The sequence below is a fragment of the Tauraco erythrolophus genome, chromosome 24 (genome assembly GCF_009769465.1).
Source record: "Tauraco erythrolophus isolate bTauEry1 chromosome 24, bTauEry1.pri, whole genome shotgun sequence".
Taxonomy (NCBI): domain Eukaryota; kingdom Metazoa; phylum Chordata; class Aves; order Musophagiformes; family Musophagidae; genus Tauraco; species Tauraco erythrolophus.
In genome coordinates, this window is record NC_141488.1 from 1,330,965 (window position 1) to 1,356,750 (window position 25,786).

At 50.2% G+C, this 25,786-nt stretch overlaps 1 protein-coding gene across 1 annotated transcript in view; it reads right to left on the minus strand.

Annotated features, from left to right (window-relative positions):
- The window catches only part of SCMH1 (Scm polycomb group protein homolog 1), a 53,091-nt gene extending 29,889 nt beyond the window's left edge, over window positions 1–23,202 (minus strand). The window contains exons 1-6 of the mRNA XM_086625929.1: window positions 23,142–23,202; window positions 20,489–20,557; window positions 14,861–14,931; window positions 13,644–13,878; window positions 10,401–10,489; window positions 9,213–9,456 (exon numbers count right to left, since the gene is read on the minus strand). Of these exons, the coding sequence (XP_086482055.1) occupies window positions 9,213–9,456; window positions 10,401–10,489; window positions 13,644–13,878; window positions 14,861–14,931; window positions 20,489–20,557; window positions 23,142–23,166 (733 nt within the window). The 5' untranslated portion in view covers window positions 23,167–23,202. The remainder of the gene's footprint in view (window positions 1–9,212; window positions 9,457–10,400; window positions 10,490–13,643; window positions 13,879–14,860; window positions 14,932–20,488; window positions 20,558–23,141) is intronic.
- Between the last annotated feature and the right edge of the window lie 2,584 nt (window positions 23,203–25,786).

The following is a 25,786-nucleotide window of genomic DNA, read 5'->3' on the forward strand; positions in this document are numbered from 1 at the left end:
ACTGATTTCTACACTTCAGGAAAACCATCGTCCTGCAGCTCTTCCAGGCTTATCGCTTCAGGAGAGGCCATCAGCAGAGCATGGACCGACAGAGGGCTGCCAAAAAGCACCAGGGGTGACTGACACATGCCTGGTCCACACAGCAGTCCTCAAGAAAATCTCAGAGCCGTGGTCTTAGGAAGCAACCAACCTGCAGACTGGGTAAGACTTCAGCTTGTGCAAGCACGCCCAAGTCAACCTGAGCTACATGTGCAGCAGGACAGAGGTCACCAGTTTCTACACCAATTTACAGCCCGCAGGAAGTTTGCAACAGCATGGCTATACTGCTATTTATAACCAGCTAGCTCAAGGACACATGTTCAGTTAAAATATGTGGCATAAGAGGCCACCACAGTCAATCTACTGACTGATCATGTCTTCTGCCCCTGGGAGTTAACAGTCAGTGGGTTTCCAAAGCCCCATGTTGAGAATCAAAATGTTTCTGTACTTTTGCCATATTCAGGCTATTCAGCACTGTTCCTGGGGTTTCTGCTTGTTCTGATCTCCTCTGAAGCTCTTCTTTTAGTCTTGGCTTCCTGGTTAAATATTAGCAGAACACCTTCAATATACCAGTGCACAAAGATCAAGGAGACGGCTAGGTGGGTGCGGTTTATTCCACCTTTTGTTCTTTTTTAAAGCTGTTCAGAAGTTATAAAAATACCAAAGATCAAGAGAACTGTGACAAGCTGCAAAAGGTCCCATCTTTGTAACAAGTGGGGCTGTGTAGTCAGTACGAAGTTCCTAGATTCAATAAAAATGCACGCTGTTGCAACACATGCTTGTTCACCGAAGCCAGAGTTGGAGCTGGGCTCAACAGCATTGACTTCTCCTCTCCAAAAAACGGGAAGGAAACAGAAAAACAAAGAAACTACCTAGTAGGTCATGAGAATATGACATAATGTTCTTGTTCCCATGCAGCCACTGTGAAAAATCCCACCAAAATGGGCCCATTTCTCCCATATGTGCCTACACTGCTCCAACCATGACCACCCCGTTAACCGTACGCAGACTTTACAGACCTTTGTGAGAAGAGCCTGGTCGATGATTCTGGTTCCTCCGACACTTGCCTGCATCAGAAGCAGCATCCCTACCAGGCACCAAGCTCCTGCCACAAAGGGCTGGCATATGTGTGCTGGTGACAAGCAGAAACTTGGCGTGGAGCTATAAATCCTCGATGTGAAGCTTCTTACTACTGTTTAAAACAGTTCATCTAGATGGGACACTGTGCTCTCCCTGTGGCTCTCCTAAAGATATCAGCTGTCACACTGGGAACACTTCAGGCTCATTTAACTCTGCTTCCAAACCTGGCAGCAGAGGATGGTTAGGCAGAGTCACCAGCCCTGCTTGTAACCAGCAGCTCAGGACATCCTGAGTCAGACACTTTGAGACCCCGAGAAATGGAAGCACTGGACCAGTGTTCTTCCTTGAGTTTGGCCAATTCTATCGTAAAAGCACTCACACCTTCAGCCCACACAAGCTCACGCACAGCCCTGCACCACGTCCCATCAGCAGAACCTTGATACTGGTCAGAGATCTTGCAGAAATGAAGCAGCAACCCCAGTGCTATTCACCCAAAGAGAGGAAGGTTTCAACAGCGATGCTCCTGTAGAAACGTCCTGCAAAGACTCAGTAACGTCCTGAGATTTTAAAACTCTGATTTGGGCCAGGAAGCAGGATGGAAAAGGGCAGGAAACATCCTCAATACAACCCAGGCTCTCTGGGTTATGGAATATTTTAGAATAAAGCACATGAGGAAAAGTCAAGTTAGGAGGAAGGTCGAGACACCGGTATTAAGGACAGGCTGGGGACAGTGGAAACTCTGCCCTTCCAGGTCAGCTCCTCTTCTCAGAGGCTCTTGCCAGCCCCAAGACATTACACAGTAACATCAGGGCTCCGACACGCCAGATCCATGGTTCCTGCTGTGCCACTGATGTGCTGTTTGCTGAACCACAGGCACTGTCAGCATCCAAAGCGGGTCGGGGGAGCAGCACGCTCTCCTGCAGTGCTGCTCTCACCCAGGCCCCCAGACCTCCAAAGCCAACGCGTATTCCAGGACACACATCTAAGCCGAGCCAGGATTGCTGCTAAGCACCTCGGCTCCGTGCTCCAAACAGCTCAAGAGTTTTACTTGGGATCTTCCGATAGTGGTCTCAAAGGCAGCAGCACCGAGGTACCACGGTTGCACGTGCATTAGACTTGTGGATAAAAGAGAAAATGATGAACTTCTTTGTGTAACCTTCTCCCGCTGGTGGTACATAAGCTCTACCTGTGTGGTCTCAAACCCAGCCACTCCGACACAAATAAATGTCACCCAGCTTGATATATGACCTCCAAATCCCAGCTCAGTCTTGAAGTGACAAGAATTAATATTTTTCCATCTCTTCCAAGCAGTAAAGCACAGGAGCTCACCTGAGTGTCACCCTCTCAGCTACTCCTGATGAAGCTCCTCCACCCACCACTGTGTTCTCGCCCCAAAGGAGGAACAGAAACCAAGCAACATCAAAAATAAAGTCATAAAATACACATTACCTTCACCCATGGGCAGAAAATCTAGCAACCGATCACCATCTTCATTCGAAGACACCAAGCAGTTAACCAATAAATCACATGGCAGCAACAGTGGCGAGAGATGAAGAACTTCACGAACTTTCTATCCAGGGTCAGCATTTTGTGCCTTTCTGTCACCTCCCGGAGTTATCGCTCCCGGTGCAGCACCCACGCACGGGCAGGCCAGGCCGTGCCGGCACGCTCCGGTCTCTTCGGCGCTACAGCCGGGCTGTGTAACGCACGCACCAGATGGCGAGTCCGGGAGCGGATGTGAGCTCCACTTCCCCATATCCCCATGGTAACTATCTAAAACTATTAACTTTGGCTTGCTTTGCAAGCAGGGAGAAACCCTCTGCAGGCAGCCAAGCCCAGGGAGGGGGAGCGGCGTGCCGGGAGCTCGCGGTGGACCTGGGCGCAGGCGGCCAAGGGGAGCACTTGCTGTTCAGCCACGCTGAGCACCAGGGTCTCCTGCACACTCACTGCAGCTCCCCATCGGCCTCGGCACGGCCAGCAGGACACGCTCCGCCGTGCTCCGCAGTAGCTCTCCCCGACCCGGCTGGGCTCGGGGCCTCTCCGCCAGCTGGGCTGGTGCCAAGGCAGCAACTCCACTCCTCCAAATTCCAGCACTGGAGCCGCTTCCAGCTCTGCCCGCCCAGCCTTAACGCTTTCACTGCTGCCCCTCTCCCACACCCAGCACCTCGTCACCCCTCGCTCTGCTACGGAGCATCCAGAAGGGTGGAAAAGGGTGTAATGAACCCACCAGGGAACTCTGGAGAAACCCAGCATCAGCCAGAGGCACCACTTAAATGGAGGAATGGCGCAGGATCTTCTGAGTCACAGACTTTGGCAGCTATACTTGTGACTGTGGGCAAGTTGCTGCGGGCTGCGTGTGCCCCTGCATCCTTGTTTTTAAGGTTACAGTATTTCCCTGCCCTCCAGCAGCGATGTACTAAACATGGTTGAGCAGAATTAAGGGATGCTACTACAGTGGAAGAGGTGTGTGTATGCACATGTGTGAGGGGAAGGTCCTCGTGCAGGTATGGATTAAATCCAGATTTCTCAGGACCTGGAAAATGAGCTGCTTTTCAAGAGGCCAGGGAAGACTGTCCCTGCCACAGCATCTTCCAGCAGCAGTACTGTTGGGATCATGCATAGAGCCACCAGCGCTCAGCTGTTAAAAAGGGCTCCTGGAGGGTTCTGTAAACATCTCTCACTTCTTGAGCCAAATAACAGCTAAAGTTCCTGATACCGTAGTATAAACCTCAGAAAAACACACGCATTTCTCTGAAATTTAAAGTTTTAAATAGAAGAGTCCTACATGCTTTCCTGTGTAAAGACCCAGATCCTGCAGAATATCCCAGATGCCCGCCCCCACAATCAGCAGTTATAGTCCTGATCCTGTCTGCTCAGTCCCTTTTTCCCAGCCTGTGTCCCTTTACCTGGCATAGACAGACTCTTCAGTGCACCCACCTCCTCGGGTGAAGAGCTCAGAGCTGGAAGCCACCTCGCAGAGGTACCTGAGAAGACCCTGGTTTGGTTTGTCTTACCCCAGGGGCTCACAGCTCTCCATCCCACAAACCACTTCAGAAAGGAAAATAACTTCTCATGGATCCTCTTCCAACGTGGGTTTGCCAGACTACAAAGAACTGAACTTTCCTCCAGTCTGTGCTGGGTTGTGGAACCCCAAGTTTCCCACGGATAACAGGAGCGGACACATCTCCCCTCTACAAGACCATGTCCTGGCTGATGGGGGATTTCTCTCATCCCACCTCCCTGCTGAGGGCAGGCGGCCCTGGAAACTACAATCATTAACCAGCTGCTTATCTCTTTCTTCTCACTGATTTTTATAACAGTCTCGTATTTCCCTCTTCAATCCATTTTGCCTTGAACCTTAGCAGCAGCACTTCCATTTTTGTGTGCATCTCTCCCTCTCTTTCTCCCCAGACATGATTTAAAGTAACTGAGCAACAACCCTCATTCTTTAGGTTGAACCTAAATATTGATTTTCTGTACTGCTTATAATGGAGAGGGACTCTCCAAAGTAGTTTTCCAAATCCTTGCTCCACTTATGGCAGCGACCTGAGAGCAGGATTGTTTCTGTCCTGTTTAAGAGCCATGAAAACTTGAGTTGCCCACACACTCCCCAAGGAGTAGGAAGTCTAGAAAAAGTAAAATGCATACAAAAAAGTTTTTGAAAAGTACTGTACTGGTTTGGCTGGGATAGAGTTAACTTTCTTTAACAATGGCTCGTACGGTGCAGTGTTTTGGATCTGTGACCAGAACAGTGCTGCTGACACCCCCATGATTTAGCTGTTGCTGAGCCGGCCCTGCACAGTGCCAGGTCTTCCCTGTGCCTCGCGCCGCCCCGCCGGCGAGCGGGCTGGGGGTGCACAGGGCGCTGGGAGGGGGCACAGCTGACCCCAGCTGCCCAAAGGCCTGTTCCATACCATACAATGCCGTGCTCGGCGAGAGAGCTGGGGCACGGGAGAAGGAAGGGGGGACAACCGGAGCTCTGGTGTTTGCCTTCCCAAGTCACCGGTACGCGGGATGCAGCCCTGCTGCCCCGGGGATGGCCGAACGCCTGCCTGCGACGGCAAGCGGTGAACGAACGCCCGGCTCTGCCTCGCCACGTGCAGCTTTTGCTTCACCCAGTAAGCTGTGTCTGAACCCACCAGTTCTCGTGCCTTGACCCTCCCAATGCTCTGCCCCATTCTGCTGGGGGTGACTGAGCAGCTGGTGGGGGCTCAGTGGCTGCTCCCTGGGGCTAACCCACACAGCTGCTCTACTTATTTTACTCCTTCAATCTCTGCTTTCCTCCCAGTTTACACTTCCACGTAACAGTGGACAGACTCGTACACTGCTTGTGTGCTTCACACCTTAATCTCAACCTTGAAGCTCTCAGCTTGAGAAACATCAGCTGCCTCCTGCACTGCATCTACTGCAACGTCAGCTGAGTCACTACGACTCAAACGGGAAAGCATGGCAGACGTGGGTAATTCCTTCCCTACTCAACACACCTTCAGGGTCTTCTGTTGAAAAAATCCACGTCATTAGTAATGTGCACGCAGTGTATTTTGGCCTCGCTTTTGTGTGCTAAAAACAGGGAAACACCATTCTCCTCTGTTTTGCCCTAATTCTGAAACTCTGACCCCACCATGCAACAGCAAAGTGCAAAACCTTTGCAGTAAGTTTGAGTTTGATGTCCCATGTAACCCTAATTCAGCTCTTTTCTGTCGATGCACTCTGACAGATTAGTGTTTCTCAATCAATATTCCTCCAGGATGACTGCTTGACTCAGTAAGAACGGACGTGCAAACAGCTCAAAAAAAACCCCAAACAAACCAGCTCAACAGTCAAAAAAAGTTAATTTCTACAACTCTGAAGTAAATGAGGGTGGTGAGGTACTGGAACAGGTTGCCCAGAGAAGTTGCGGCTGCCCCATCCCTGGAGGTGTTCAAGGCCAGACTGGATGGGGCTTTGGGCAACCTGGTGTAGTGGAAGGTGTCCCTGCCCATGGCAGGGGGGTTGGAACTAGATGATCTTTGAGGTCCCTTCCAACCCAAACCATTCTGTGATTCTATGATTCTATAAATCCACAAGTCGTGAGCACCTCCTGTGCAAGGCAACTGCAGAATCTACCACTAACAGTCTGCCCTTCGAGCAGAGCCCAAAGGTGCCATCCAGCACGTAGTTTAATAGCTAGTCCAGCTCGCCTTGTATTCCTAAAACCCAGGATATGTGTTACAGGGTAAAAGAGCACAGGTGTAAGAGGCATGAAGAGACACATAAGATGCTGTACACCATGTGTGAGGAGTGGAGTGGGGATTCCTGCCAAGAGACAACCCCGGGAGTGCCCCGCTGGCACGAGTGGGAAGCCAGAGGAAGCTTGCCACACTCCCACAGAAACTCTGCTCCCTTTGGGATGGTCACGGGGACCTGCCATCCCCGACTGCTGCCAAGCTGGCGTGGAGCAGCTGAGGATGCACAGGACGAGCTCTGCCACGTTTTGCCCTGCTCTGTAAGCCCAGCAGAGCCGACCTCCAGCCCCAGCCCGCAGGCTGATGTGGAGCAGAGAGATCAGGACCACTGGCGTGGAGCAGTGAGGACTGGGACCGCCGGCGTGTGCAGGCACCCCCGGGGCTACGTTTGCCCTGCAGCACACGGTTATTTGAACCCCCAGCTCCAAGCTGTGCTGCATGGAGAGAGGGGCTCCAGGAGACAGCCAGGAGCTGCAGCCATCTGGCCATGGCAGAGCTCTCGCAGCGGGTCACCGCACAGACAGCACACCCTGACTGCGCCATCATTACCAAACTGGTGTGCAGAGCTGCTCCTCCTCGCTGCTCCACCTCCCTTCCCTCCCTTCACACACATGTGCCCGCTTCAAAGCTCCCCTCGGCGTGGCTGGCCAGGCCCCAGCTCCACCAGCACCACCAGCACCCTGCCCAGCCACCCCAGCTAAGCAGACACCGGTGGGAGTGGGAGGCCCCAGAGTCAGAGAGGGGATGTGCCTGGGAGAAGCCCTGCACTCCTCCACCTCTGCTGGCAACTGGCAGAAGGGACAGATTAGAGCTGAATTAAGTTACCAGCATTAAACAAACATGCCTGGCCTCTTTGAAGTTCTGCTTCCCTTGAACATGAGCTCATTTCAGGAGGCCTCTTTTCAATCAGCCCCAGGAAGGCATCAGTCTTGATGAAGTTAACTCTTCGCATGACTTCTTAGGTCCCCCAAGCATCTCACCCTGCTGGTACCCATTGGCTCAGGGCAAAACGGTCAGCCCCATATGCGAGCAGAGCCCAGTATAACCCCAGTTAGCACTGACCTCCACCACGGCTCCCCGGGTCTCCCAGATTTAAGGGGAATTCCCACCAGGAAAGGGAACCTCCCTGACTCCACCACATGGTCCTGCAGGCTCGGGGCTGGCACACAGGGAAGCTTTATTGGAGCTGAAGGAAAGGGGGATCCCTCTGCGGTGAAGCATCCTCCAACCCTGCCAAGTGCAGCACTCTCAGGTCCCGGGAGGACTGTGCTCAACCCTCCTTTAAAGCAGGGCTGAGGAGTAAAGAAACAAGGGAGGAATTTAATCACAGACGAGGAAAGTTCCCAGCGCTCCTTTCTTTTGGTGTAATCCCACAAAGGGGAAATTGGAAGGTCTGGGGCAGGAAAGGGAGGGGGTAGCCACAGAGAGGAAAGTAAAATACCACAGACAGGCTGATCCTGACTCCAAGGCATTTTTGCATGGCTCATGCAACCTCTGCCAATGCCTGCTCTTGCTCCTTTACTTGAAAAACACGGTAACGAGAGCAGAAACCTGCCTGAGAGCAAGGCAGCTTCCACCTTGCTCCTGAAACCTTCCACCCTCAGTATACTTCCAGGAAAGCTCCCACCCACCACAAACATGTCTTTAGCCACTCATGCAGTACCTGAGAAGCACTTTGGAGATGCTGGGCAAGAGCCCCTGACTCCAAGGCACTGCTGGAGAGGTCAGCCACTGGCCGGGAGGTCCCCAGCAGCTCAGCAGAGCCAGCAGGGCAGCAGGACACAAACAAACAGCAGGAAGCGAAGGAGAGGCTGGGAACATCAAGGCCAAATGCAGAAATCCAACATAAACAGTGACAGTGCCTTTCAGTTCCCCACTGTAACAGAAATCATCTCCAGCCGAGGGGAGCCCACAGCTTGGCTTGCACACAGGACGTGCGAGATGACCTCAGGCAACCCGCCCCAGCACCAACCTTGCGGCACAGGAGACGGAAACAGCTCACGTCAAGGGACAGGAGGAAAGCACCAGCCTGACGGGTCAGCACGAGCTCACCCAGGATTTTCAAGAGGAACAGTCTCATCAGAGAAACGCCTCTCCTAAGTAATCCTTCAGCTCCAGTAGAAAGTTGCTCTCCTGCTTCTCATTTCATTGGCAGGCGTGTGCTGGACTTGCCAGCCAGCAAATGCCAGAGGGATGTGCATGAGGACAACGACAGCTCCCCTGATCTCAAACACTACTGCGACGCTAGCAAGCTAGAGACACATCTGGAGGCCTCACCAGCCAACGCTCGGACCTTTGCAAGGCAGCAAGTTCCCAATACCATTCCTAACCAACAATCATGACTCAAGGAACAAGGCAGGCATGACCTCATCCAGACCTGCTTTTCCATGTGCACAGCAGAGACTGCAGCGTAAGGCAGAGCAAGATAACAGTCAGAGGTACAAACAGGCGCGGTCCTGCAACCTCATAGTTCTCATTATTCCCTTCTTATATCCACAAATAGCCCAGTCCCCCTGCGAAAAAGTCCCTAGGAATGTGTGTTCCAGAGACGCAGGAGAGACTCCAAGAGAATTCCTGAAGAGGAACAGACCTCAGACAGGTTGTACAGCACCACCATCCCTCCAGAGAGCCATCAGCCTGTCCATCTTTACAGATGGCTGTTCCTTAGCACCTTGGCGCCAGGCTGTTACACTGCTAATAGGTGTATGATCACCTGTACCTTTACCATGCATGAAGCAGCAGTAGGAAAGCCAGACAGGGCACCCAGATGTCCTTCCTGCTGGCCTCTGCCTGTTTTGCTGCTCTTTTGCAGCTCTCTTGAGAGCTGAGTGGAGGACGAAGACAGATAAGCAACAACGTGGGCCTTACCTTTTGTTCCAGGGGGCTGCAGATTATCTCCAGTCAGCGAGCACCAGCCTACGGGAAAGATGTCCCGGGAATCATATCGGCACCAGTAATCGAAGGCACCTCTCCAGCCATCAAATGTTATGAGGACCTCAGAACCTCTCACCTCCCCAATGGTGGCCGGGCAGATGAAGTGAGGGTTCTTCCTGTCCACTGCCTCCAGCTTCATACCTGTCTTGAAGAAGTTTTGGGATGGAGATGGTGGTTCCTACAAGGAGAAGTTGAAAATGTGCTCAAAGAGGAAATGTCAGTGCCTCCCCAGACTAGGGCTGTCCTCTCCATCAGCAAACTCACCTCCACAAGCAGACGAAGAAGGGAGCTACTAGGCTGGATCTGAACCCCAATTAGGTACGCAACCATGTGCCCTTTAAGTCAAGAAGCAATGAAGCCCACTACTGACTGCTCTGCCATCACCCGGCTGCTGGACCAAATCCAGACAGTGCTACATGAACTCTGCACCCTGTGACATGTGTCATGCAACATGGGCAGAAAATAAAGCTCCAAAGAAAAGAGCCTTTGTAGGGTCCTCTCACCTTGTTATCTCAGAGCAGGAAAACCAGAGCTATGACAGTCTCTTTCCATCATTCTTCCCCCACCTTTAGCTTTGCTAGACATGTGAGAGATCCGCCACCCATCCTTATCTGGGGCTTGCTCTTCCTAGTCTTTTATACTTGAGATACACTAAAGCCACACCAACCATCCCATGCTCCTCTGGACTGGCTTCTGCCTCTCTCTGACTTCACTGGGGGTGTGAGAATACAAACTATGAAATCATGCTTGCAGTGTTGCCGCAGCAGTATGTGCACTTCTTGCAAGCACTGGTACATAAAAAAAGTTTCAGAGAGGTGCTGACTTTCACAAATTGCATTCCTGACTTTGAGTAGCACCTGCAGCCCAAATGAAAAACTCTCAAGCCCAGGCACTGAAGCCCAAGCCACTTTCTTAGCAGACTGTCTGCATCTCGACACTGCTACGACACAGCAGCAGAGGGATGGATCTGTCCTAGAAAACCAGCACCATGGCAAAGCTGTGCAATGTTCACCACCTCTGGGATCAGCAGATCTCACACGACATGCCAGCTGTGATTTTGGTGCTCTGCGGTAAAGGGGGACACGACAGAAGGATGTCTTCACAAACAGTACAGTAAAATACCTTGTGAAAAATCCGGACAGGAGCCATCTCTGCTCCATTCAGAGTCTTTAGAAGGAACATGGGCCAAGAGGAGGCATTCAGCCGAAAGCCTGCAGAGAAGGAAGCAGAGATGGAGACTTTAATGTCTGCTCTGATGGGAATTTTGCAGCGGGCACACATTGTGATCTCACACCACCCTCCTCCTCACGCTGGAGAGTCAAGTTTGACCTTTTCCAGATACTCTGAACACAAAACATTGTGTTGTTGAAAAGAAACATCAGGAAATGGATGTTTGACTGCAATATTCGCTTATCATAACAAAAGTCTGTACATTGACCATCCAGGCAGAGCACTTTGTGCAGCCCTAGTGCTGGCAGCTTCAGTGATCCTGCTACAGGGGAGACATGAATCAGCAAGTGCAGGCTCAGGCTATGAAATTTCTTCCTCAACAGGGAATCTCAGCTTCTGGGTGGCCTCCTCCACCTTTCAGAGTGAGCCGCAGGCAAGCTAATTTGAAGAAACAGAAAGGCTGTGACTTGGCTGGGAAACAGATTTAACCATTACAGGAAAGGATGGCAGTTTTTGGCTCAACATGTTCTGTGAAAAAAAGTAGAGAAATAATAGGAAGGGGTTTATGGGAAGAAAAAAGCAAACTCACATGCTCTGAGACTACGGCACTAAGTACGACTCCACAACCGACAAAAGTCTCCAGATATGACAAAATACCATCTTTGCTAAATGTGCATCTTCCTGTACAGGCACTTTGTGCTGCTCGGCTGAACACAGCACTGCACCTTCTGTATCTGCGGTGTTTTGAAGGTAACCCTGGGACTGGACCGCTCTCCGTCTACGGAGAGCATCCCGTGAGGATTAACACAGCAAAGTTTCGCCAGGGCTAAAATGCCAGAACTCATCCAGCTCAGTACAGGCCACCCTGCCAGCCCTGCAACTTTGTCCAGGCAGCCTGGAAACTGAAGAAGCTAGCCACAGCCCTCTGGGGACGGGAGAGCTACGCTCCCGCGGGGGCAAAGACAACCTTTTCTGCAAATTAGCTATGTAGAGAAGTGGAGCAGCAGCAGATGTGTACAAATGGAAAATGCTACAAGAAGCACAGAAAATCATTGCCACATTTTCCAGGCCCTTGCACTCTGCAGGTAGAAAGGACAACTGCAGAACTAGCTTTTTGTTACCTATCTTTGTGCTGGGTGCAAGAGAACCGCTCGTCTGACCCAGTGTTAACCAGGCAATACAGATCAGAGCTGGGCACACAGATTCTTCCAGACCACCAACCCTCTTCTCTGGCAGTCAGAAAGGAGTTTTCCTCTCCAACTCGATGCCACTTATTGCCATCTGCTGGCAAAACCCAGACAAGGCACAGGAGGAACCCATCTCTGCCAGCCAGGATAGGTACCCACACCTCCTGGGCAGGCTGCACCCGAGCTGTGAGCTGCACCCTGGGACCAGGGTTTCAAAGAGATGTCTGCAAATGGGCAGCAGCAGGCATGAAAGTAACATAAAAAATGGCAGCATTAATGTTAATAGCTGCAGCGGGTTTTGTCTGTAGCAATTGTGAAGGGAAAGGGTGTAATTAGACTTGCATGCGCACAGCTTTGTGTGGTTTGATGTTCGAAACATGCACCTGCTGATGTTTCTTCCTTCTTCAGAAAGGTCAGCCCCAAGTGTCCCATTGCAATTCAGACTGTACTTCCACCAAAGCTCACGAATCGTGCTCCAGGAAAAAAAAATGTATAAACATTCCTAACTCAAGGTGTCCTACTGATGATTTCTTGCATCACTATACATCGGCATGGCATTATTTGGGATGTGCTAATTGAGAGAGAGATTTATGAAGACACTTCAAAAATAATGGGCAGCAGAATGCAAAAGCAGGTTAATCTTGATCATTCACTGCTTAATCAGGAATGAACCAGCTAATCAGCTCATCATTTGGCCGGTGTGAGAAAAAAAAAACAAACCACCAAGACAGCAAGAAGTGTTCGACTGCCCAGGTTACTCATAAAGCTGTAGCTGTAGCCAAGCAAAATTAAATAAACCAACAGATGAAATATCACAAGCATCCCTTCATGTGAGACAGGGCTTAATCACTGGGAACCTTTTCAGACATTATGATTCCCCATCAGATGGTCTCCAGCTAACCTGCTATTGCCCCAAAGACACTTGGGTACAAATACACTTAGACAGCACGAATGAAGATTTAAATGCTTTTGAAATCACAGTGTCAGGATTAGCAGTGATACAGCAGACGCCTCAGCCCTAACTGCTCTCTTGCTTATTCTCTACATCAAGATTTACAGATCCCCAGCAAAGCCCCCCCACCCAGATACCAGTATTGCACTGGAGGGAGAGCGCAGGGGAAAGCACTGACGGATGGCAGCTGTTTCATGTCAAGCACACCTCTGAGATGACAGCGCTCGCAAGCAGGATCAGAAGCCTAAAGCAATGAGCAATGGCCAGAGATCAAGCCACTGCTACAGCCGTGTGCCAGCACTGCCTGCGCGACTGTGTGGTCTCTCAGAAAAAAAGAACCTGGATTTGTTCTCTCCTTGTACAGGCAATCACCCAGGAAAGGCCATCACAGTTGCTCTGCCTTCAATGCTACTGCCCACACTCCTGGGTCACCAGGTCTTGGGGTGCCCTATTGTTTACTTGTGTGTCCTCTGGAAATGGAGTGGCTCTGGCATTCTTTCACACAAATGGGTGGAAAATGTGTTTTTCCCTTTGAGGTATGCAGGCAAAATTTCAGAAGGCATGAGAGCATGGTCAGCACATGCTAATCCTGAGCTTGAGCTGCAAAGATTGCAAGCAGTTCACCTAGGTGCAAAAAGCTCTTTCATCTACACTCTAAAGCATCTTCCTGTTCATGCCATGATGTCCACATGGAAATACAGACCTGGTGTGGGATACATCTGGAACAGGTTGCCCAGAGGAGTTGTGAACACCTCATCCCTGGAGGTGTTCAAGGCCAGGCTAGATGAGGCTTTGAGCAACCTGGTGTAGTGGAACGTGTCCCTGCCCATGGCAGGGGGGGTTGGAACTGGATGATCTTGAAGGTCCCTTCCAACCCAAACCATTCTATGATTCTGTGATCTGTTTAACAGCTCAAGCTAACAGGGCTGCTCTACACCACAGTGGTAGGCAGAGGCAGTCCCTGGGTCTCTGTCTCAAGCACAGAAATATAAAAAACCCTCGGGTTTTCCCCACAGATAACGTAGGCACTTGCTGGACAGTTGAACTTCAGCTCACCCAGTGGAGGCTGCAGCATCCCTCCATTCTTCTCACAGTTTCCTATGGGCTGGATTTCAGCAGAGTCCACCAGCCGCCAGAAATCATTCTTGTTATCGCTGCCATCGAGGCGCAGGCGGAGGCGTGCGCCTGTCAGACCCACCACTGTGGCAATGCAAGTGGAGGTGGTGTTCCTGGGGTCCTGGGCTTCTAGTTTCATACTGATCTTGAATTCGTTTGCAGGTGGAGTGTATGACTGCAAAGAAAAGAGCAGGGACGTGATTCCAGACAGGATTTCCAATATATGCACCACCTCAGTCATAAGGCTTAAGCCCTAACAGCATCAAAACTGATTCTACTGAAGACTGACAGCGTCCTCCAAGCACAGCAGGGTAGGAGACACCACAGAGCAGCAAAGAAAGTTCAGCGAGCTCTGGCAGATCTGTGACCCAGACCACTATCTTTCGGTACTGCATCATCTAGACAACTAGACCTACTGTCTTCTCTTAGCCCTCTCTCAGAAGAATCAGCCACCCAACCCAGACAGATACTCCTCTGCGCTGCTGCCCCTCTGTCCAGACCCAGGGGTGCCATGCCAATTCACTCCTCTGCACTCAACACTATCATCCCTGTGCTCAAGTAGGGATGCTGGTGGGGTGCTACTCATTCACAAAGATCTGGTGAACTCTAATGAAAATCTTGATGGGCAGGATTCACCAAAACCTGGATCATACCCTACTCAGAACATTTTCTCCAAGACTCAGCAGAGAGAAAAAACATTCTCGTGTTCCCATCCATGCACATCTGAGTGTTAAGTCTTCTGCACTACTCTACCATTCGCAGTGCCTGAACATATCTTTTTAATCTTTGCTTCAGCAAGCTTTCAGTATGAGGGTGGTGAGACTTTGGAATAGATTGCCCAGAGAGGTTGTGGATGCCCCACACCTTGAACACCTGGAGGTGTTCAAGGCCAGGTTGGATGGAGCCTTGAGTAGCCTGGTCTAGTTGAGAGGCGTCCCTGCCCATGACAGGGAGGTTGGATTAGATGATCTCTAAGGTCCCTTCCAGCCTATGCCATTCTATGATTCTATGATTCTGTGAAACTTAGATTTCTATTAAGTCTCTGATATCCTTAAGCATCTTCCTTGCCAAAAAAGGGGCCTACTCGAGGCACAGAACTGCTGGGTCACCAAGGTACCATCGCCCTTGGCCTTTCTTCTTTTCATTCACCCTCTTACCTGCTTGAAGCAATGGGCAGGAGCTGGGATGGCACATGTCTCTTTCAAGTATTTCTCCCAGGTGAAGTGACCTGAGAAGAGAAAAGAAAAGGATTCAAATAGGAACTGACAAGCAAAAATCTCAGAAAAAGAGATGGCTGGACTCCTAACACTGGCAGTTCTCCACTTCTCACAGAGGAGGTGCTCACAGGCAACATGTTTTCATCAAGATTCTCTGATGTTTTCAACCACAGAAGATTTACAACTGCAGCTGACAGGCAGAACAAAGCATGGTGCTGCCTACGGCATCTTACTGCGTCTGCGCTGCCGAGGAGGTTCTGCAAAAAGTGAGGATAACAACCTCCAACTTCATATAAAATACACAGCATGGATGGGAATCTGAGGCGTCTTCCAGACAACTGCCCCTTGGAAATCACTCGTTAAACACAGTCTGGGGATTAAGAACAGTCACTGAGGGCTAAGAGCAGCCCAAAGCAGCAGGAAACTTTGCACTGGGGTGACTTCCCCGTTGCCCCAGTGCAGCACACACACAGCCTGCCCCACGAGCCAGCAGCTCAGAGCAGGTATCAGCCCGTCCCCAGCAATCAGCAGACAGGTCACCAATTAATTTCCTGGAGCAGACAGAGTCCGTAGCTTGGGCAGGATGGAAGCAGACTGGCTCACATCCAACACCAAAGCCCCTTCCACTGAGTGCTGCTGCTGAGGGATGCGCATTTATCTTCGCCAGCACCTTTCCCATGTACAGCAGGAAGGGTAAAAGCAGAATGCCATCAAGGGAAACCTGTTATTAAATGAGGAATTAAAAGCTCTCGTGATCCGAGCAAATCATGACTTCTGCCATTTAAACTGAGCAGCTGGGAAAGGATCCTTCCAGCATGACATTAGCTTGTATTCATCTGAACGGCTCCCGGGAGGCTGCTGTTTCCAAGCCATTTCCAGAGCACTGGTGGCAGCACCATTAAAGACCCAGCTACCGCTTCCCCTGTTCACGTCAAGTTTTTAATCAGTCTATTTTCAAAACAAAAGCTACATTAAAAGCCATTTTAGCTGCTGCAGTGCAGCACCTCCAAAAATTCAGGCATCAAGGTCAGCACACGTTACTTCAGTTCTGCGTCATGGGCACAGAGAAGCCTTAAGGGCTTGATAATCTTCTAGCTTCAAATAAATAAAGAAACTCTGCTTTCTTGCCACCTCCCATGCAGATGACTAGCACACTGTTAAGTACAGTGGAAACGTACAGAAAAAATAGTTTCCTGGCCACACTGGCTGAATACACGTCTGTTTACAGACTCTGACAGCAGCTCTCCATTCCTCCAAATACACCTTTCCATCCATCACCATGCGTTTTCTCTTCAGCCAAGATTATCACACCGGTGTGAAGGAAGAAATTCAGTGACTCACTGCAATGATGCTCTCACAAGAACAAAACTCTTTTGCTTTAAGAACAAAATTCTTTTGCATGATTCTTTTACACTCTGTTACTCCAATGAAACTCTTGTACGAATAATGGGTAATAAACACTCAGCCAAAGCAAACCCTGGCAACTCCTGGCATGGAAATGCCTTGCTGCATTGCACCTCATAACTCTGGTTGCTGATCTGGCCTCATCTCAGGCTGGGGTGGCCCTTCAGAGGCCCTTGTCCATGGAGCTCAGAGGATGCCCGTGGTGACAGCACCGGGGTGAGGAGTGCAAGCCTCAGCCCCAGGGCCTGAGCAAGCGTCTTCTTGAAAAGGATCAGCTGTGCTTGACGATTTTATTTTTAAAAGAAAGCTCCCCTCCCCTCAGCTGGTTTCGATCCCTCGCTATTAAAAGTAGTCATGGTTTTAATCCTTCCACTTTTCACTCCCTCCGAACCCAGTGAGGCCGTTCTGCTCCCTGCAGCAGCTCACACTGCAGCCAAGATCGATGCTGCACAACCCCAGCAGGAGCACAAATTTCTGAGACAGCTGCGTGCCTCTAAAAACAGTGTTTGGACATGGAACTTATTTGAGATGAATTCTAGAGCCTGTTGGGACCCAACCACCATATGAAGTCACACACACGATGCTAGAACTGCAGCTACTTACGACTCATTTTGCAAAGAAAAGCAGGAGCAGCAGAACGATTCTCTACACTCTAAGAAAAGACAGAGCCGACGCCGCAGAGCTGAGCCTGCCTTCCTCCTCTGGCCACTGTCGGCCACTTCCTCCCATGAAATGGCAGAACATTAACGGCTGCACTTCTTTTTCAGGATTACACTCAAACCAGGACAGAAACTGCGTGCTGAAATCGTTGCCTTAGCACAAGAGGAAGCCCTGCACAGAACGTGGGAATGGTTTTCGATGAATTCAGTGGTAGTATTTAGCTCACAGAACAATGTTTTCCAAAGAGGAATTTCAAGTACGCTTAAAACTTAACCAAATACGATCAGCTTCAATCAAAAAATTGCAGGAAGAATCAGACGAAAATGGACAGAACACAAAAGTTGGTTTTGGTTGTGTTTTGTTTTTTTTTTTTCACAACAAAGCGAGAGCTGCCAATAAACCAGAAAGAAGCAGGAGGCACTTGAGGCTTTTTTAACCAGGGTGCGGAGGACAAGCCCCAACCTCGGTCCTTGAGGAAGAGTTGAAGACAGATACATCACACTTGGACCTCTCGACCTCAGCTCCTCCGGACCGTGCCCAAACCCCCCTTTGCCATACTGATCCCCAACTCACTTCCAATGCTCAGCTCCAAACCCATCTGCTCCGGAGCCTCCAGCACCCAGCGTGCCGTCGGCCAGGACGCCAAAGCTGCCGGGTGCCGCCTGATGCCCTTTTCCAGGCTCACTGTGTACGAACGTTATACAGCCAGAGGGAAACATTGGCAATACCTTGCTAGGTTTTCTCATTAGCACAGACCAACTATCCTGTATTTTCTATTCTCTCAATATTCTTACTCATATTAATAAATTGGATGCCTTGCTGTAGAGGGAGAGGATGTTTTAGTCTAGAGATGCTTGTTTCTTATCTGGCCTGGGCAGGTAACACTGGGGAATGTTTTCTGAGTGTTGGTCAAAAAACTCTGGTAGCTTTTCTCTGATTCCCAGTGAATCACTTTGCTTCATGAAAAACCAGCACTTCAGCTGATCCTAAAGTGTCCCTTTCACTGGTGACGGAGCAGGAGTGTCCAAGGACAGAGCTGACTGTAGGACCGAAATCCTCTCTCACCCTGAAAAGCAAATGGAAACACTCACCCCACTGCTGCCCCCAGCATCTAGTGCAACATGCAAAATGTTCTACCAGCCCTAAAATCACCCTCTATTTCGCTTAGGCTCTGCTTTCTCCTTCACCCCCCCGGCCCCTTGCAGAGCACACCATCCTCCCGCAGACTGGAGGGATCACCGTTTGCAGGGACCACGTCCCTTCATGTAGCATAAATCAGATCTTCTTTACAGGAAGAAACAAGAGGACATTTAACGAGAAACACCACGATTTTGTAATTACATCTGTGAGCTAAACAAAAGCCAAGGACTGTAAACCTATACGAGTCCCTGTAACTCGGCTGTGAAAATGCCTACTAAGGGTGACTGTCTATCACTTTCACTTGCCTTTGGAAAGCTCCTTACTGTGTGCTTGTGCCAAAGGGAGATATTACTTGCAGGCAGAGTGTCAGATTCAGGCTCTGATGTCTTAACCTTCAAAAATATTTACTACAAACAAAACACTCCACACACCCAAGGGGTCAAACTACAGTAGTTGTGAACAATGCAACTCTGCACGCTTGTGTTTGGATTCTCATCATGTTGCATTTAATGTTGATCTTTTGCCCAGAATTTAAATGAAGACAGAGTTTCTGTTTATGTCTTTAACCGAAGTCTGGTTTGGGCTCCATTAGCATTTCAGCTCCCGAGGGGTCATCAATCCAACTGAAACGATACATGTGCGTTTCAGGTCACATCTGTGAAGGAGAACGTGCTCTACCCAGATCAAGGCATCCCATTAAAGTCTGCAGCCCATATGTGTGTCTGCTAACGAGCATCAAGGCAGCACATGAAAGCAGCACAGTTTGAGCCAACTCAGTATGAAAATTAGCAGAGCATCGTCTCTGCTCGCAGATCCAAAGGCGACGGTGGCCTTCCCCCGACGTCTGGGCGCAGCTTCCCAAGGGGTCAGCTCTCCCACCGTGATGGAAGAGCTCCTGCACATCCTACCCATTACAGTTTCCAGGGACTTTGCTCAGCCATCAATCCGGCTGCACATTCTGCACTGGTAACAGCTACAGCGACAACACGATCCCGCTTACTCATGGTCTTGGTCGGAAGAAATGCGAGAACGTGCGAGCCAAAACTAATACGTTTCAAACATCGCAACACTGTCTGCTTTGCTTCTTCTCAGAGGTATCTCAATTCAGTATTAGCTTTGAGGAGAAATTTTCCCAGCCTGGACTATGGGGTGCTGCACATCAGAAAGCTGCTGCAGTTTCACCTCCCTCCCTGTGCACCCAAGCTTCGGGCAGTGACGAGCTGCTCAGAGTTTCTTGCGGGGAGATGATCCCTGATCCCCGCTGCTACACCATGTGCTTGCCGAGCAGACACGTGCACATCAGCACATCTGCAGCGTTTCCTCCCTGCATCAGCAAGCCCCGGGATGCAGTGAGGTGCAGAGGTTGGTGTGCTGGGTTACCATGAGCACCGGTGGAAAAACACGCCTCTGAATTTCACAGAATGCTTCATGTCAGGTCGGTGCTGCCACTGAACTACAGCCAGTCCTCTGACATCTGCAAATGGTGCAGAGTGTGGAGCAGAGGGGAAATGGTGGAGCCCCCAACACCCCGAAGGCAGACCATACACAAGCCATGGGAGCTGTGATGGTGCCCCGTGTCATGCAGAGCTCAGCGTGGGGTGACAGAGGACCCAGGACTTTATCAGAGGTGGCAATAAACTCCCTCCCCTTGGAGAAGGTCCTTCCCAAACTGTGATCCACCGTACTTCTGTATAAGGATAGACAAGGACAGACGAGATGCCCCAACCCAAGAGAGAATGGTGAGGGCTGATGGTGGCTGACAGCCCAATGTGCCTGAGAACCACCACCCCGAGTCTCACCTCAGGGCCCAGGATAACTAAGCCCCTGAAGCACAGCAGCCACTTCAGCTCTCCCGGGGGCTCTAAGAAACACAGGTGAGCCTTCCACAAAGGCAAACGTGTTTCCTGTTGGAAAGGGCTTAGTTTCTGTTGCTCTGTACTTGGTGGGAAGTATGGACATCACCTTAATATTGGGACACCATGTCCCCTCCATAGCAACAAGGCCTGGGCTAGCCACTGCTGTGAATGTGGAAGAGCTCATGGAGGAGTAAGAGGGTCCTTAAACCCAGGACACATGTGAAAACGTGGGCAGAGTTACCCCTTGGCACTTGTGGTTGGGCTGTAAGAAACAGATTTGCTCGATCCTGTCTGACTTAAAAAGGAGCTGGCTCAGCTGTGTGCTTACCCTGGTGTCTTCTCAGACATTTTTGACTGCGGTCAGAATTAACCACACAAGGACTGTCCAAAAGCAGTTTTATCTGTAAACTAATTTGGCATGCTGCAGTTTCCCACATCCAAGCAATTCAAAAAGCTTTTAGGGAAAAAGAAAAGGAAATCAAGGGAGAAGGGAGAAGGGAGCTCTTACCTTGGTACTGGGATGGAGACTCTGACGGACGGCCATACTTGTGCTTTTTACCATCTTTCCAGTCTATGGCTGAGACAAGAAATAAAGCACTTGTGTCAGTGAATGAAGCCAGCTAACACTGTTTAACATCATCTGCTCATGTCACCTCCTTTACAGGCACCTCAGGGAGGAGTGACCTCCCTGCCACGACCCCAGGTAACACGGATGGTTTGTCTAAATCTACGGGGCGTTGCTCCCTTCATCCACACAGCCCAAGAGAAGACGTGACAAAGGTACCTGCATTTGGATTTGCATCTGAGTCTCTGCCTAGTCCTCACCAACTAGTCTTCTCCCACAACAGCAAGCAATAATGTAAAAAGCAGCAACCTGCTAGAGCTCCATCCTTTTACCTATGTGAAGAGGTGGCAAGGCTTGAGAGAACAAACACGAAAGCCACTAAGAACGGCACATGTGGATCTGAAAAGTGGAGCCTGAATTGCTCCTTATTTATCAACTCCAGGTAACTCCCTCTGGTGATGGGGAGAGGACTTCTCCCAAAGTCTGCACAACTGCCCTTTCCACGCACTGCAGCAAGTTACCAGCTCTGAAGAGCATCTCATCTGAGTCGTCTTTGCTCACGGCAGCTTTGGGCCTCAGAATTGCAAAAAAAATAAAGTTTCCATGACAGCTCTGGAAAGTGATAGAGCAAGAAGCGGGGATGCCCATCCCTGCCTTAGTCATCTCCAGCCCAACAGAGGGATGCCAGAGCAGCATGCCACCACTGCTGCCAGGACCGAGGCACCCCTGGGAGTGCTGCTGCAGTCCAGCTTATTTATTTTACAAAGCATTTTTAGGGCTATTACCAACAATAATTTGGTAGTGCTCTACGAAACATGCCTTGTCCTTGTGAAAGGAATGAAAAAAAAACAACAGGAAGAGTTTTGAAATCTCTTGACAAGTAGGTGAAAGAGGCAGGGCATGAACTGCTGTCAGAGTGGCCTGGTGGGTCCTAAGATGTCTGAAATTGCTTTTAGACCATTATTTTTGCAATCTTCTCTTCCTGACATGTCCCTCACACACAACGGACAGGAGGACTGCACGTAGTTTTTATCCCTTAAATGAACACAAGAGATATAGGGAGTGTAGCCACAGCATCACTAGACATAGACGAGACAAAGAACCTCCTTGGAGGGACACAAATGAATCGAAAAAGCTGGAAAGGCACCGTTCCTCTAAATATATTCCCATGAAGGACAGTATTCTGCCATCTCCTTAAGAAAGCAACAATAAAGGACACACAGTATTTAAGTCAGAAGCAAAAAAGCTCCCAAGATGGGTAACGCTCCTCTCAGTGCTGCAGGACAGCTCTCTAACAGCATCCGTGCGCTCGAGGTAGCCTCTCGCCACGCTCCGCAGGTGAAGTTACATTTTGTTGTTAACCTTTAACATGCAAAAATCCTCATTAAGCAGGCTGCAAAAGCAGCAGAGAGGGAAAGACACACAAGAATATCTGCAGGCAAATAAAGAAAAAGGAGAAGTTCAATGCATTATTAAAAAAGCAGGTAAGTAGGACAGAAATCCACATGTGCGCGATGCAGGTGTTGCTCCTGCAACCTATGGCACGGCGTTCACAGCACAGGTCACGCAGCCACGCTGGCTGGAGATGCCCTGCAAACACCAGGCAGGAGGACAAGCTGTGCAAGAGGCTAAATTTAGCCAGCCCGGTCCGCAGCCACACTGCTGACTAATCAACCTGCCTCTTTTATTACCAAGCCCTCCAGCTGCCTCGCAGCAGGCTCTCCCCATTCCCTGCTTCCTTCATTTATTTTCACTTCATTAAAGGACAAGCAGCGTTAGGAAGAGGATAATGCTTCTGTAAGATGAGCCACCAGAGAAGCAAAGGAGACGTTTAAAAAAAATAAAGGGAGGAGAGAAACGAGCATAGAAGCCTCCCGCAATAAACCTGGTGAGCGTGCAGCAGCTGTGAACAAAGAACTGCGGAGGATGTTCCATCCTCTACGCGTCCCCCTTCCCCATCCTCCGAAGCGCGTGTGATGAGATCACTCCAGTCGAACGCACATGCATGGCACAACACTAAAGGAAATCAATATTTTGTTCAGGACAAGAAGTCCGAGCAGCTCAGCTGCAGGCAGCCTGCCTGACTTCCCCCTTTTAGCTGGGACAAGCAGGATGCGGGTAGCACGCGTGCTGGCCGCCCGGAGCACCGCGGCTGCCGCGGCGTGTAACGGGACGAGCGACTCGGGTAAGTGTCCCTAACAGATCTCATCTCCACAAGGTAGGCTGGTCTTTGGTTTCACGCCTCATTAGAAGGGGGAGGCTTGTGCCAGCGGAGAAGCAGTTTGCCTCACACTGGGAGCACTGGCAGATGGCGTGTGCCGCGGGCTCCGCAGAGCACCCTCGCCGCCTGACACTGTGCCCCACGAGCTGCAGGGGTGCACCAGTGAGGGACTCTTCCTCTGTCCGTCTTGGGGGCGGATTGGTGAAACCTTCTCTGCATGCTGCCAGAGATACGAACGACTCCGTTTTGAGCGTGCAACCCGCACGTCCCCCACGCTCCCGCCCCGCTGCCAGCCCCCCGATGCACTGCGTTCCGTCCTTCGGTCCGCACCGGCTCACTACCAGACCTTTGGCTGTGCCAAGCACCACTGCTCACCTTTTTGAGGGCCTGGTTTCCGCATTATATCACCTGCTGCCGTCCTTATCCTGGGACTGGCTTGCTTTTAGATACTGAAGATGTCTAGGACAAAGAAATAGACATGAGAAATTCCCCCATTCTGGAGCACACAGTCATCTGCAACATTAACTAATCACACAGCGGGGGAGAAATAGATGCTCTTTCACCCTGGGTTGCACAGAACATCTCCTTCTGAACGCAAGCAATTCATTTCAACCCCCCTGAAACTACAAGTCTTTCTCCAATATGTGGAAACTTCAAATTTACGGCAGCAGGAGCGGCATAAATAAGCGAGAGGAGCATATGCCAGTCTTCGTGCTGACTCTACAGCCGTCCCAGGCGTGTGTGTGCAGGGGGGGGCTGCTCGTGCTCCCTAACAAAGGGAGGCAGAGCTGAAATTATGAAGGAAAACACATGGAAACCGTAACATTCACTCTGGCAAAGCAGCACTGCAACCCCAGCTCACCACTTGCAATTCAAATTGCTCGCAGCAGTTCTGGGTAATAAGGATGAGAAATTGGACAATGACCCAGGAAATATTTTTGCTATTAGTTCGCAACAAACGTCCAACTTACGCTGTGTTGGTTTTTTTTTTTCCTGGTTGGAGGAAAACTGGCTGGACCAAAAAGAAAAAGCATTTGCATTCTTGTTACAAGCAAACGTTACTGAAAACCAGAGCTCTCGGGAGATGCGTGCCGGGCACGCACGCAGCGCCCAGCGCTCCCAACAGCCGGTGTCGCAGGGCAGCGCCCCCGCACGCGGCGAGCCTTGCCAAGGAAATATCGAAATGACGGCTGCGCTGCAAACGAGCCCTTAGGAAAGCTCGTAAAAGCATGTTTTGACACTAGACTAACTAATGAAAGATTAATTGTGTCAATATAACTCCGTTTTGTTCACAGTGGGGCAGTCAGGCTGGAGGACGTAAGAGGAAGCTGTCCAGGACGCGAGGCTGAGCTTCTGCTTAAAGGGTTATTTACAGATCCAACGTGGCGAGAAGTTTCATTTTGAAAACCAGGCTTTTTCCAAACCTAAGAGAAACGAGGAGTTTAATTTTCTATAGAAGCGCTACAAACCACAGCCTTTACATGCAGTGGTTGCAACATTGAACAATACTCTGAGAAGGAAAATACTAAAGGAATATGAAATACTAAAGGAAAAAAAAAAAAACTGGCTGCTTTTTAATCCCAATCAAAAGGTGCACAGTAGCCTCTTATTGCCTCTCTCATAACAGCATGTCTGTGCGTGCGTACTTGTGAAAGGAGTAAAGTTTCTTTTCCTTTCAATAGCGGCAGGTAACCTACATGAGAAAGCTTATTTACAACTTTTAATGCTTCTTTTCATGATTTTCTTCAGTCACTTTTAGTAAAAGCTAGCAGTCATGGTAGGAAAAATACGCCAGCCATAAAACCCAGTGTGAGAGATGTTATATAAAGGCACCAACAAGCATTCACCACCTCTGGCTCTGCACCTCTGCTGTCTGCCCGGCCCCCCTGGACACGGGACCCTCTGAAGTGCCCAAACACTGATCATAAATCTCGTGTCTGGCACGGGACGGGCGCTCCTGCGCCACTCAGAAGGCTTTTGAAAAGCTGCTACAGCCTGAGCACTTTGGAGCCCTACCCGGCGGGGATGTGGAACCCTTCCCTGCAGAAGTATTCGGACCAAAAATTCGTGACCGTGTAGGAGATGCTCGGTCTGTGGAAGGCTGTGGCTCGGGAGGAGAGGGGAAACTACTGCACCCTCGGTCCTCATGCAGACGGCAACAGGAGTAACCCTAACTACTTGGAAAGCACGCAGACACTGCTGGGGTCCCTCAGCCAACACTGTAGTGGGCTGCCAGCAAGATCTCACCTTGTGGAAGAGAATCGGACACTGTAAATGTTCTCCTATTAAAAAAAAAAAAAAAAGTGGTGACTTTTCCCCAAAGATGACGACTTAGGCTGCATGGAGACTCCTACTCTGCTGAGAGCCACATGGGTGTGAGCCTGGGGACAGCTCACTCCAAAACACGCTTCCAAGAAACTGTCCAATTGAGATGGACCCAGCCTGACTCCTGCCACCCTTCACAGTCTTCCACTGCACCTTTGCATCAACCAGCCCCCCGGTACGCTCTCACACCACAGGACAGCAACATGTGGTTTCATCCTGAAGATCATAACTCAATCATGAAAAAAAATACGCAAAATAGTAAGTGTGATTCAGGGCCATGTAACACCCAGAAAAGAGCCAGAGCCAAACTCCACAACGTGTGGCTTCAGCCTGTCTGCCCTGGCAGCAGCTAGTCCTGCATAGCACAGGTACAAGCCCCCAGCCCCACTACATGCCAAATGGACCAGTCCCTGCCCTCTCTTCTTAGCCACAGAGACCATAGCCCATGTACCCCAGCCCTCCTGAAACTGATACAAGGTGACCTTTACCAACACAGGGCTTGGGAACTGGAAATTCCCACTGGCTGTAATTTCATTCTATAGTTGCTCATAGAAGCTGTAAAATCCCCATCCTTGGAGATGCTCCAAGCGTGACCAGCTACCACCCTGAGCAGCCTGATCGAACCTTGAAGTTGAGTCTGACTTCAAAGCCAGCCCAGCTCTGTGTGCAGGGCTGGACCAGACAACCTCCAAAAT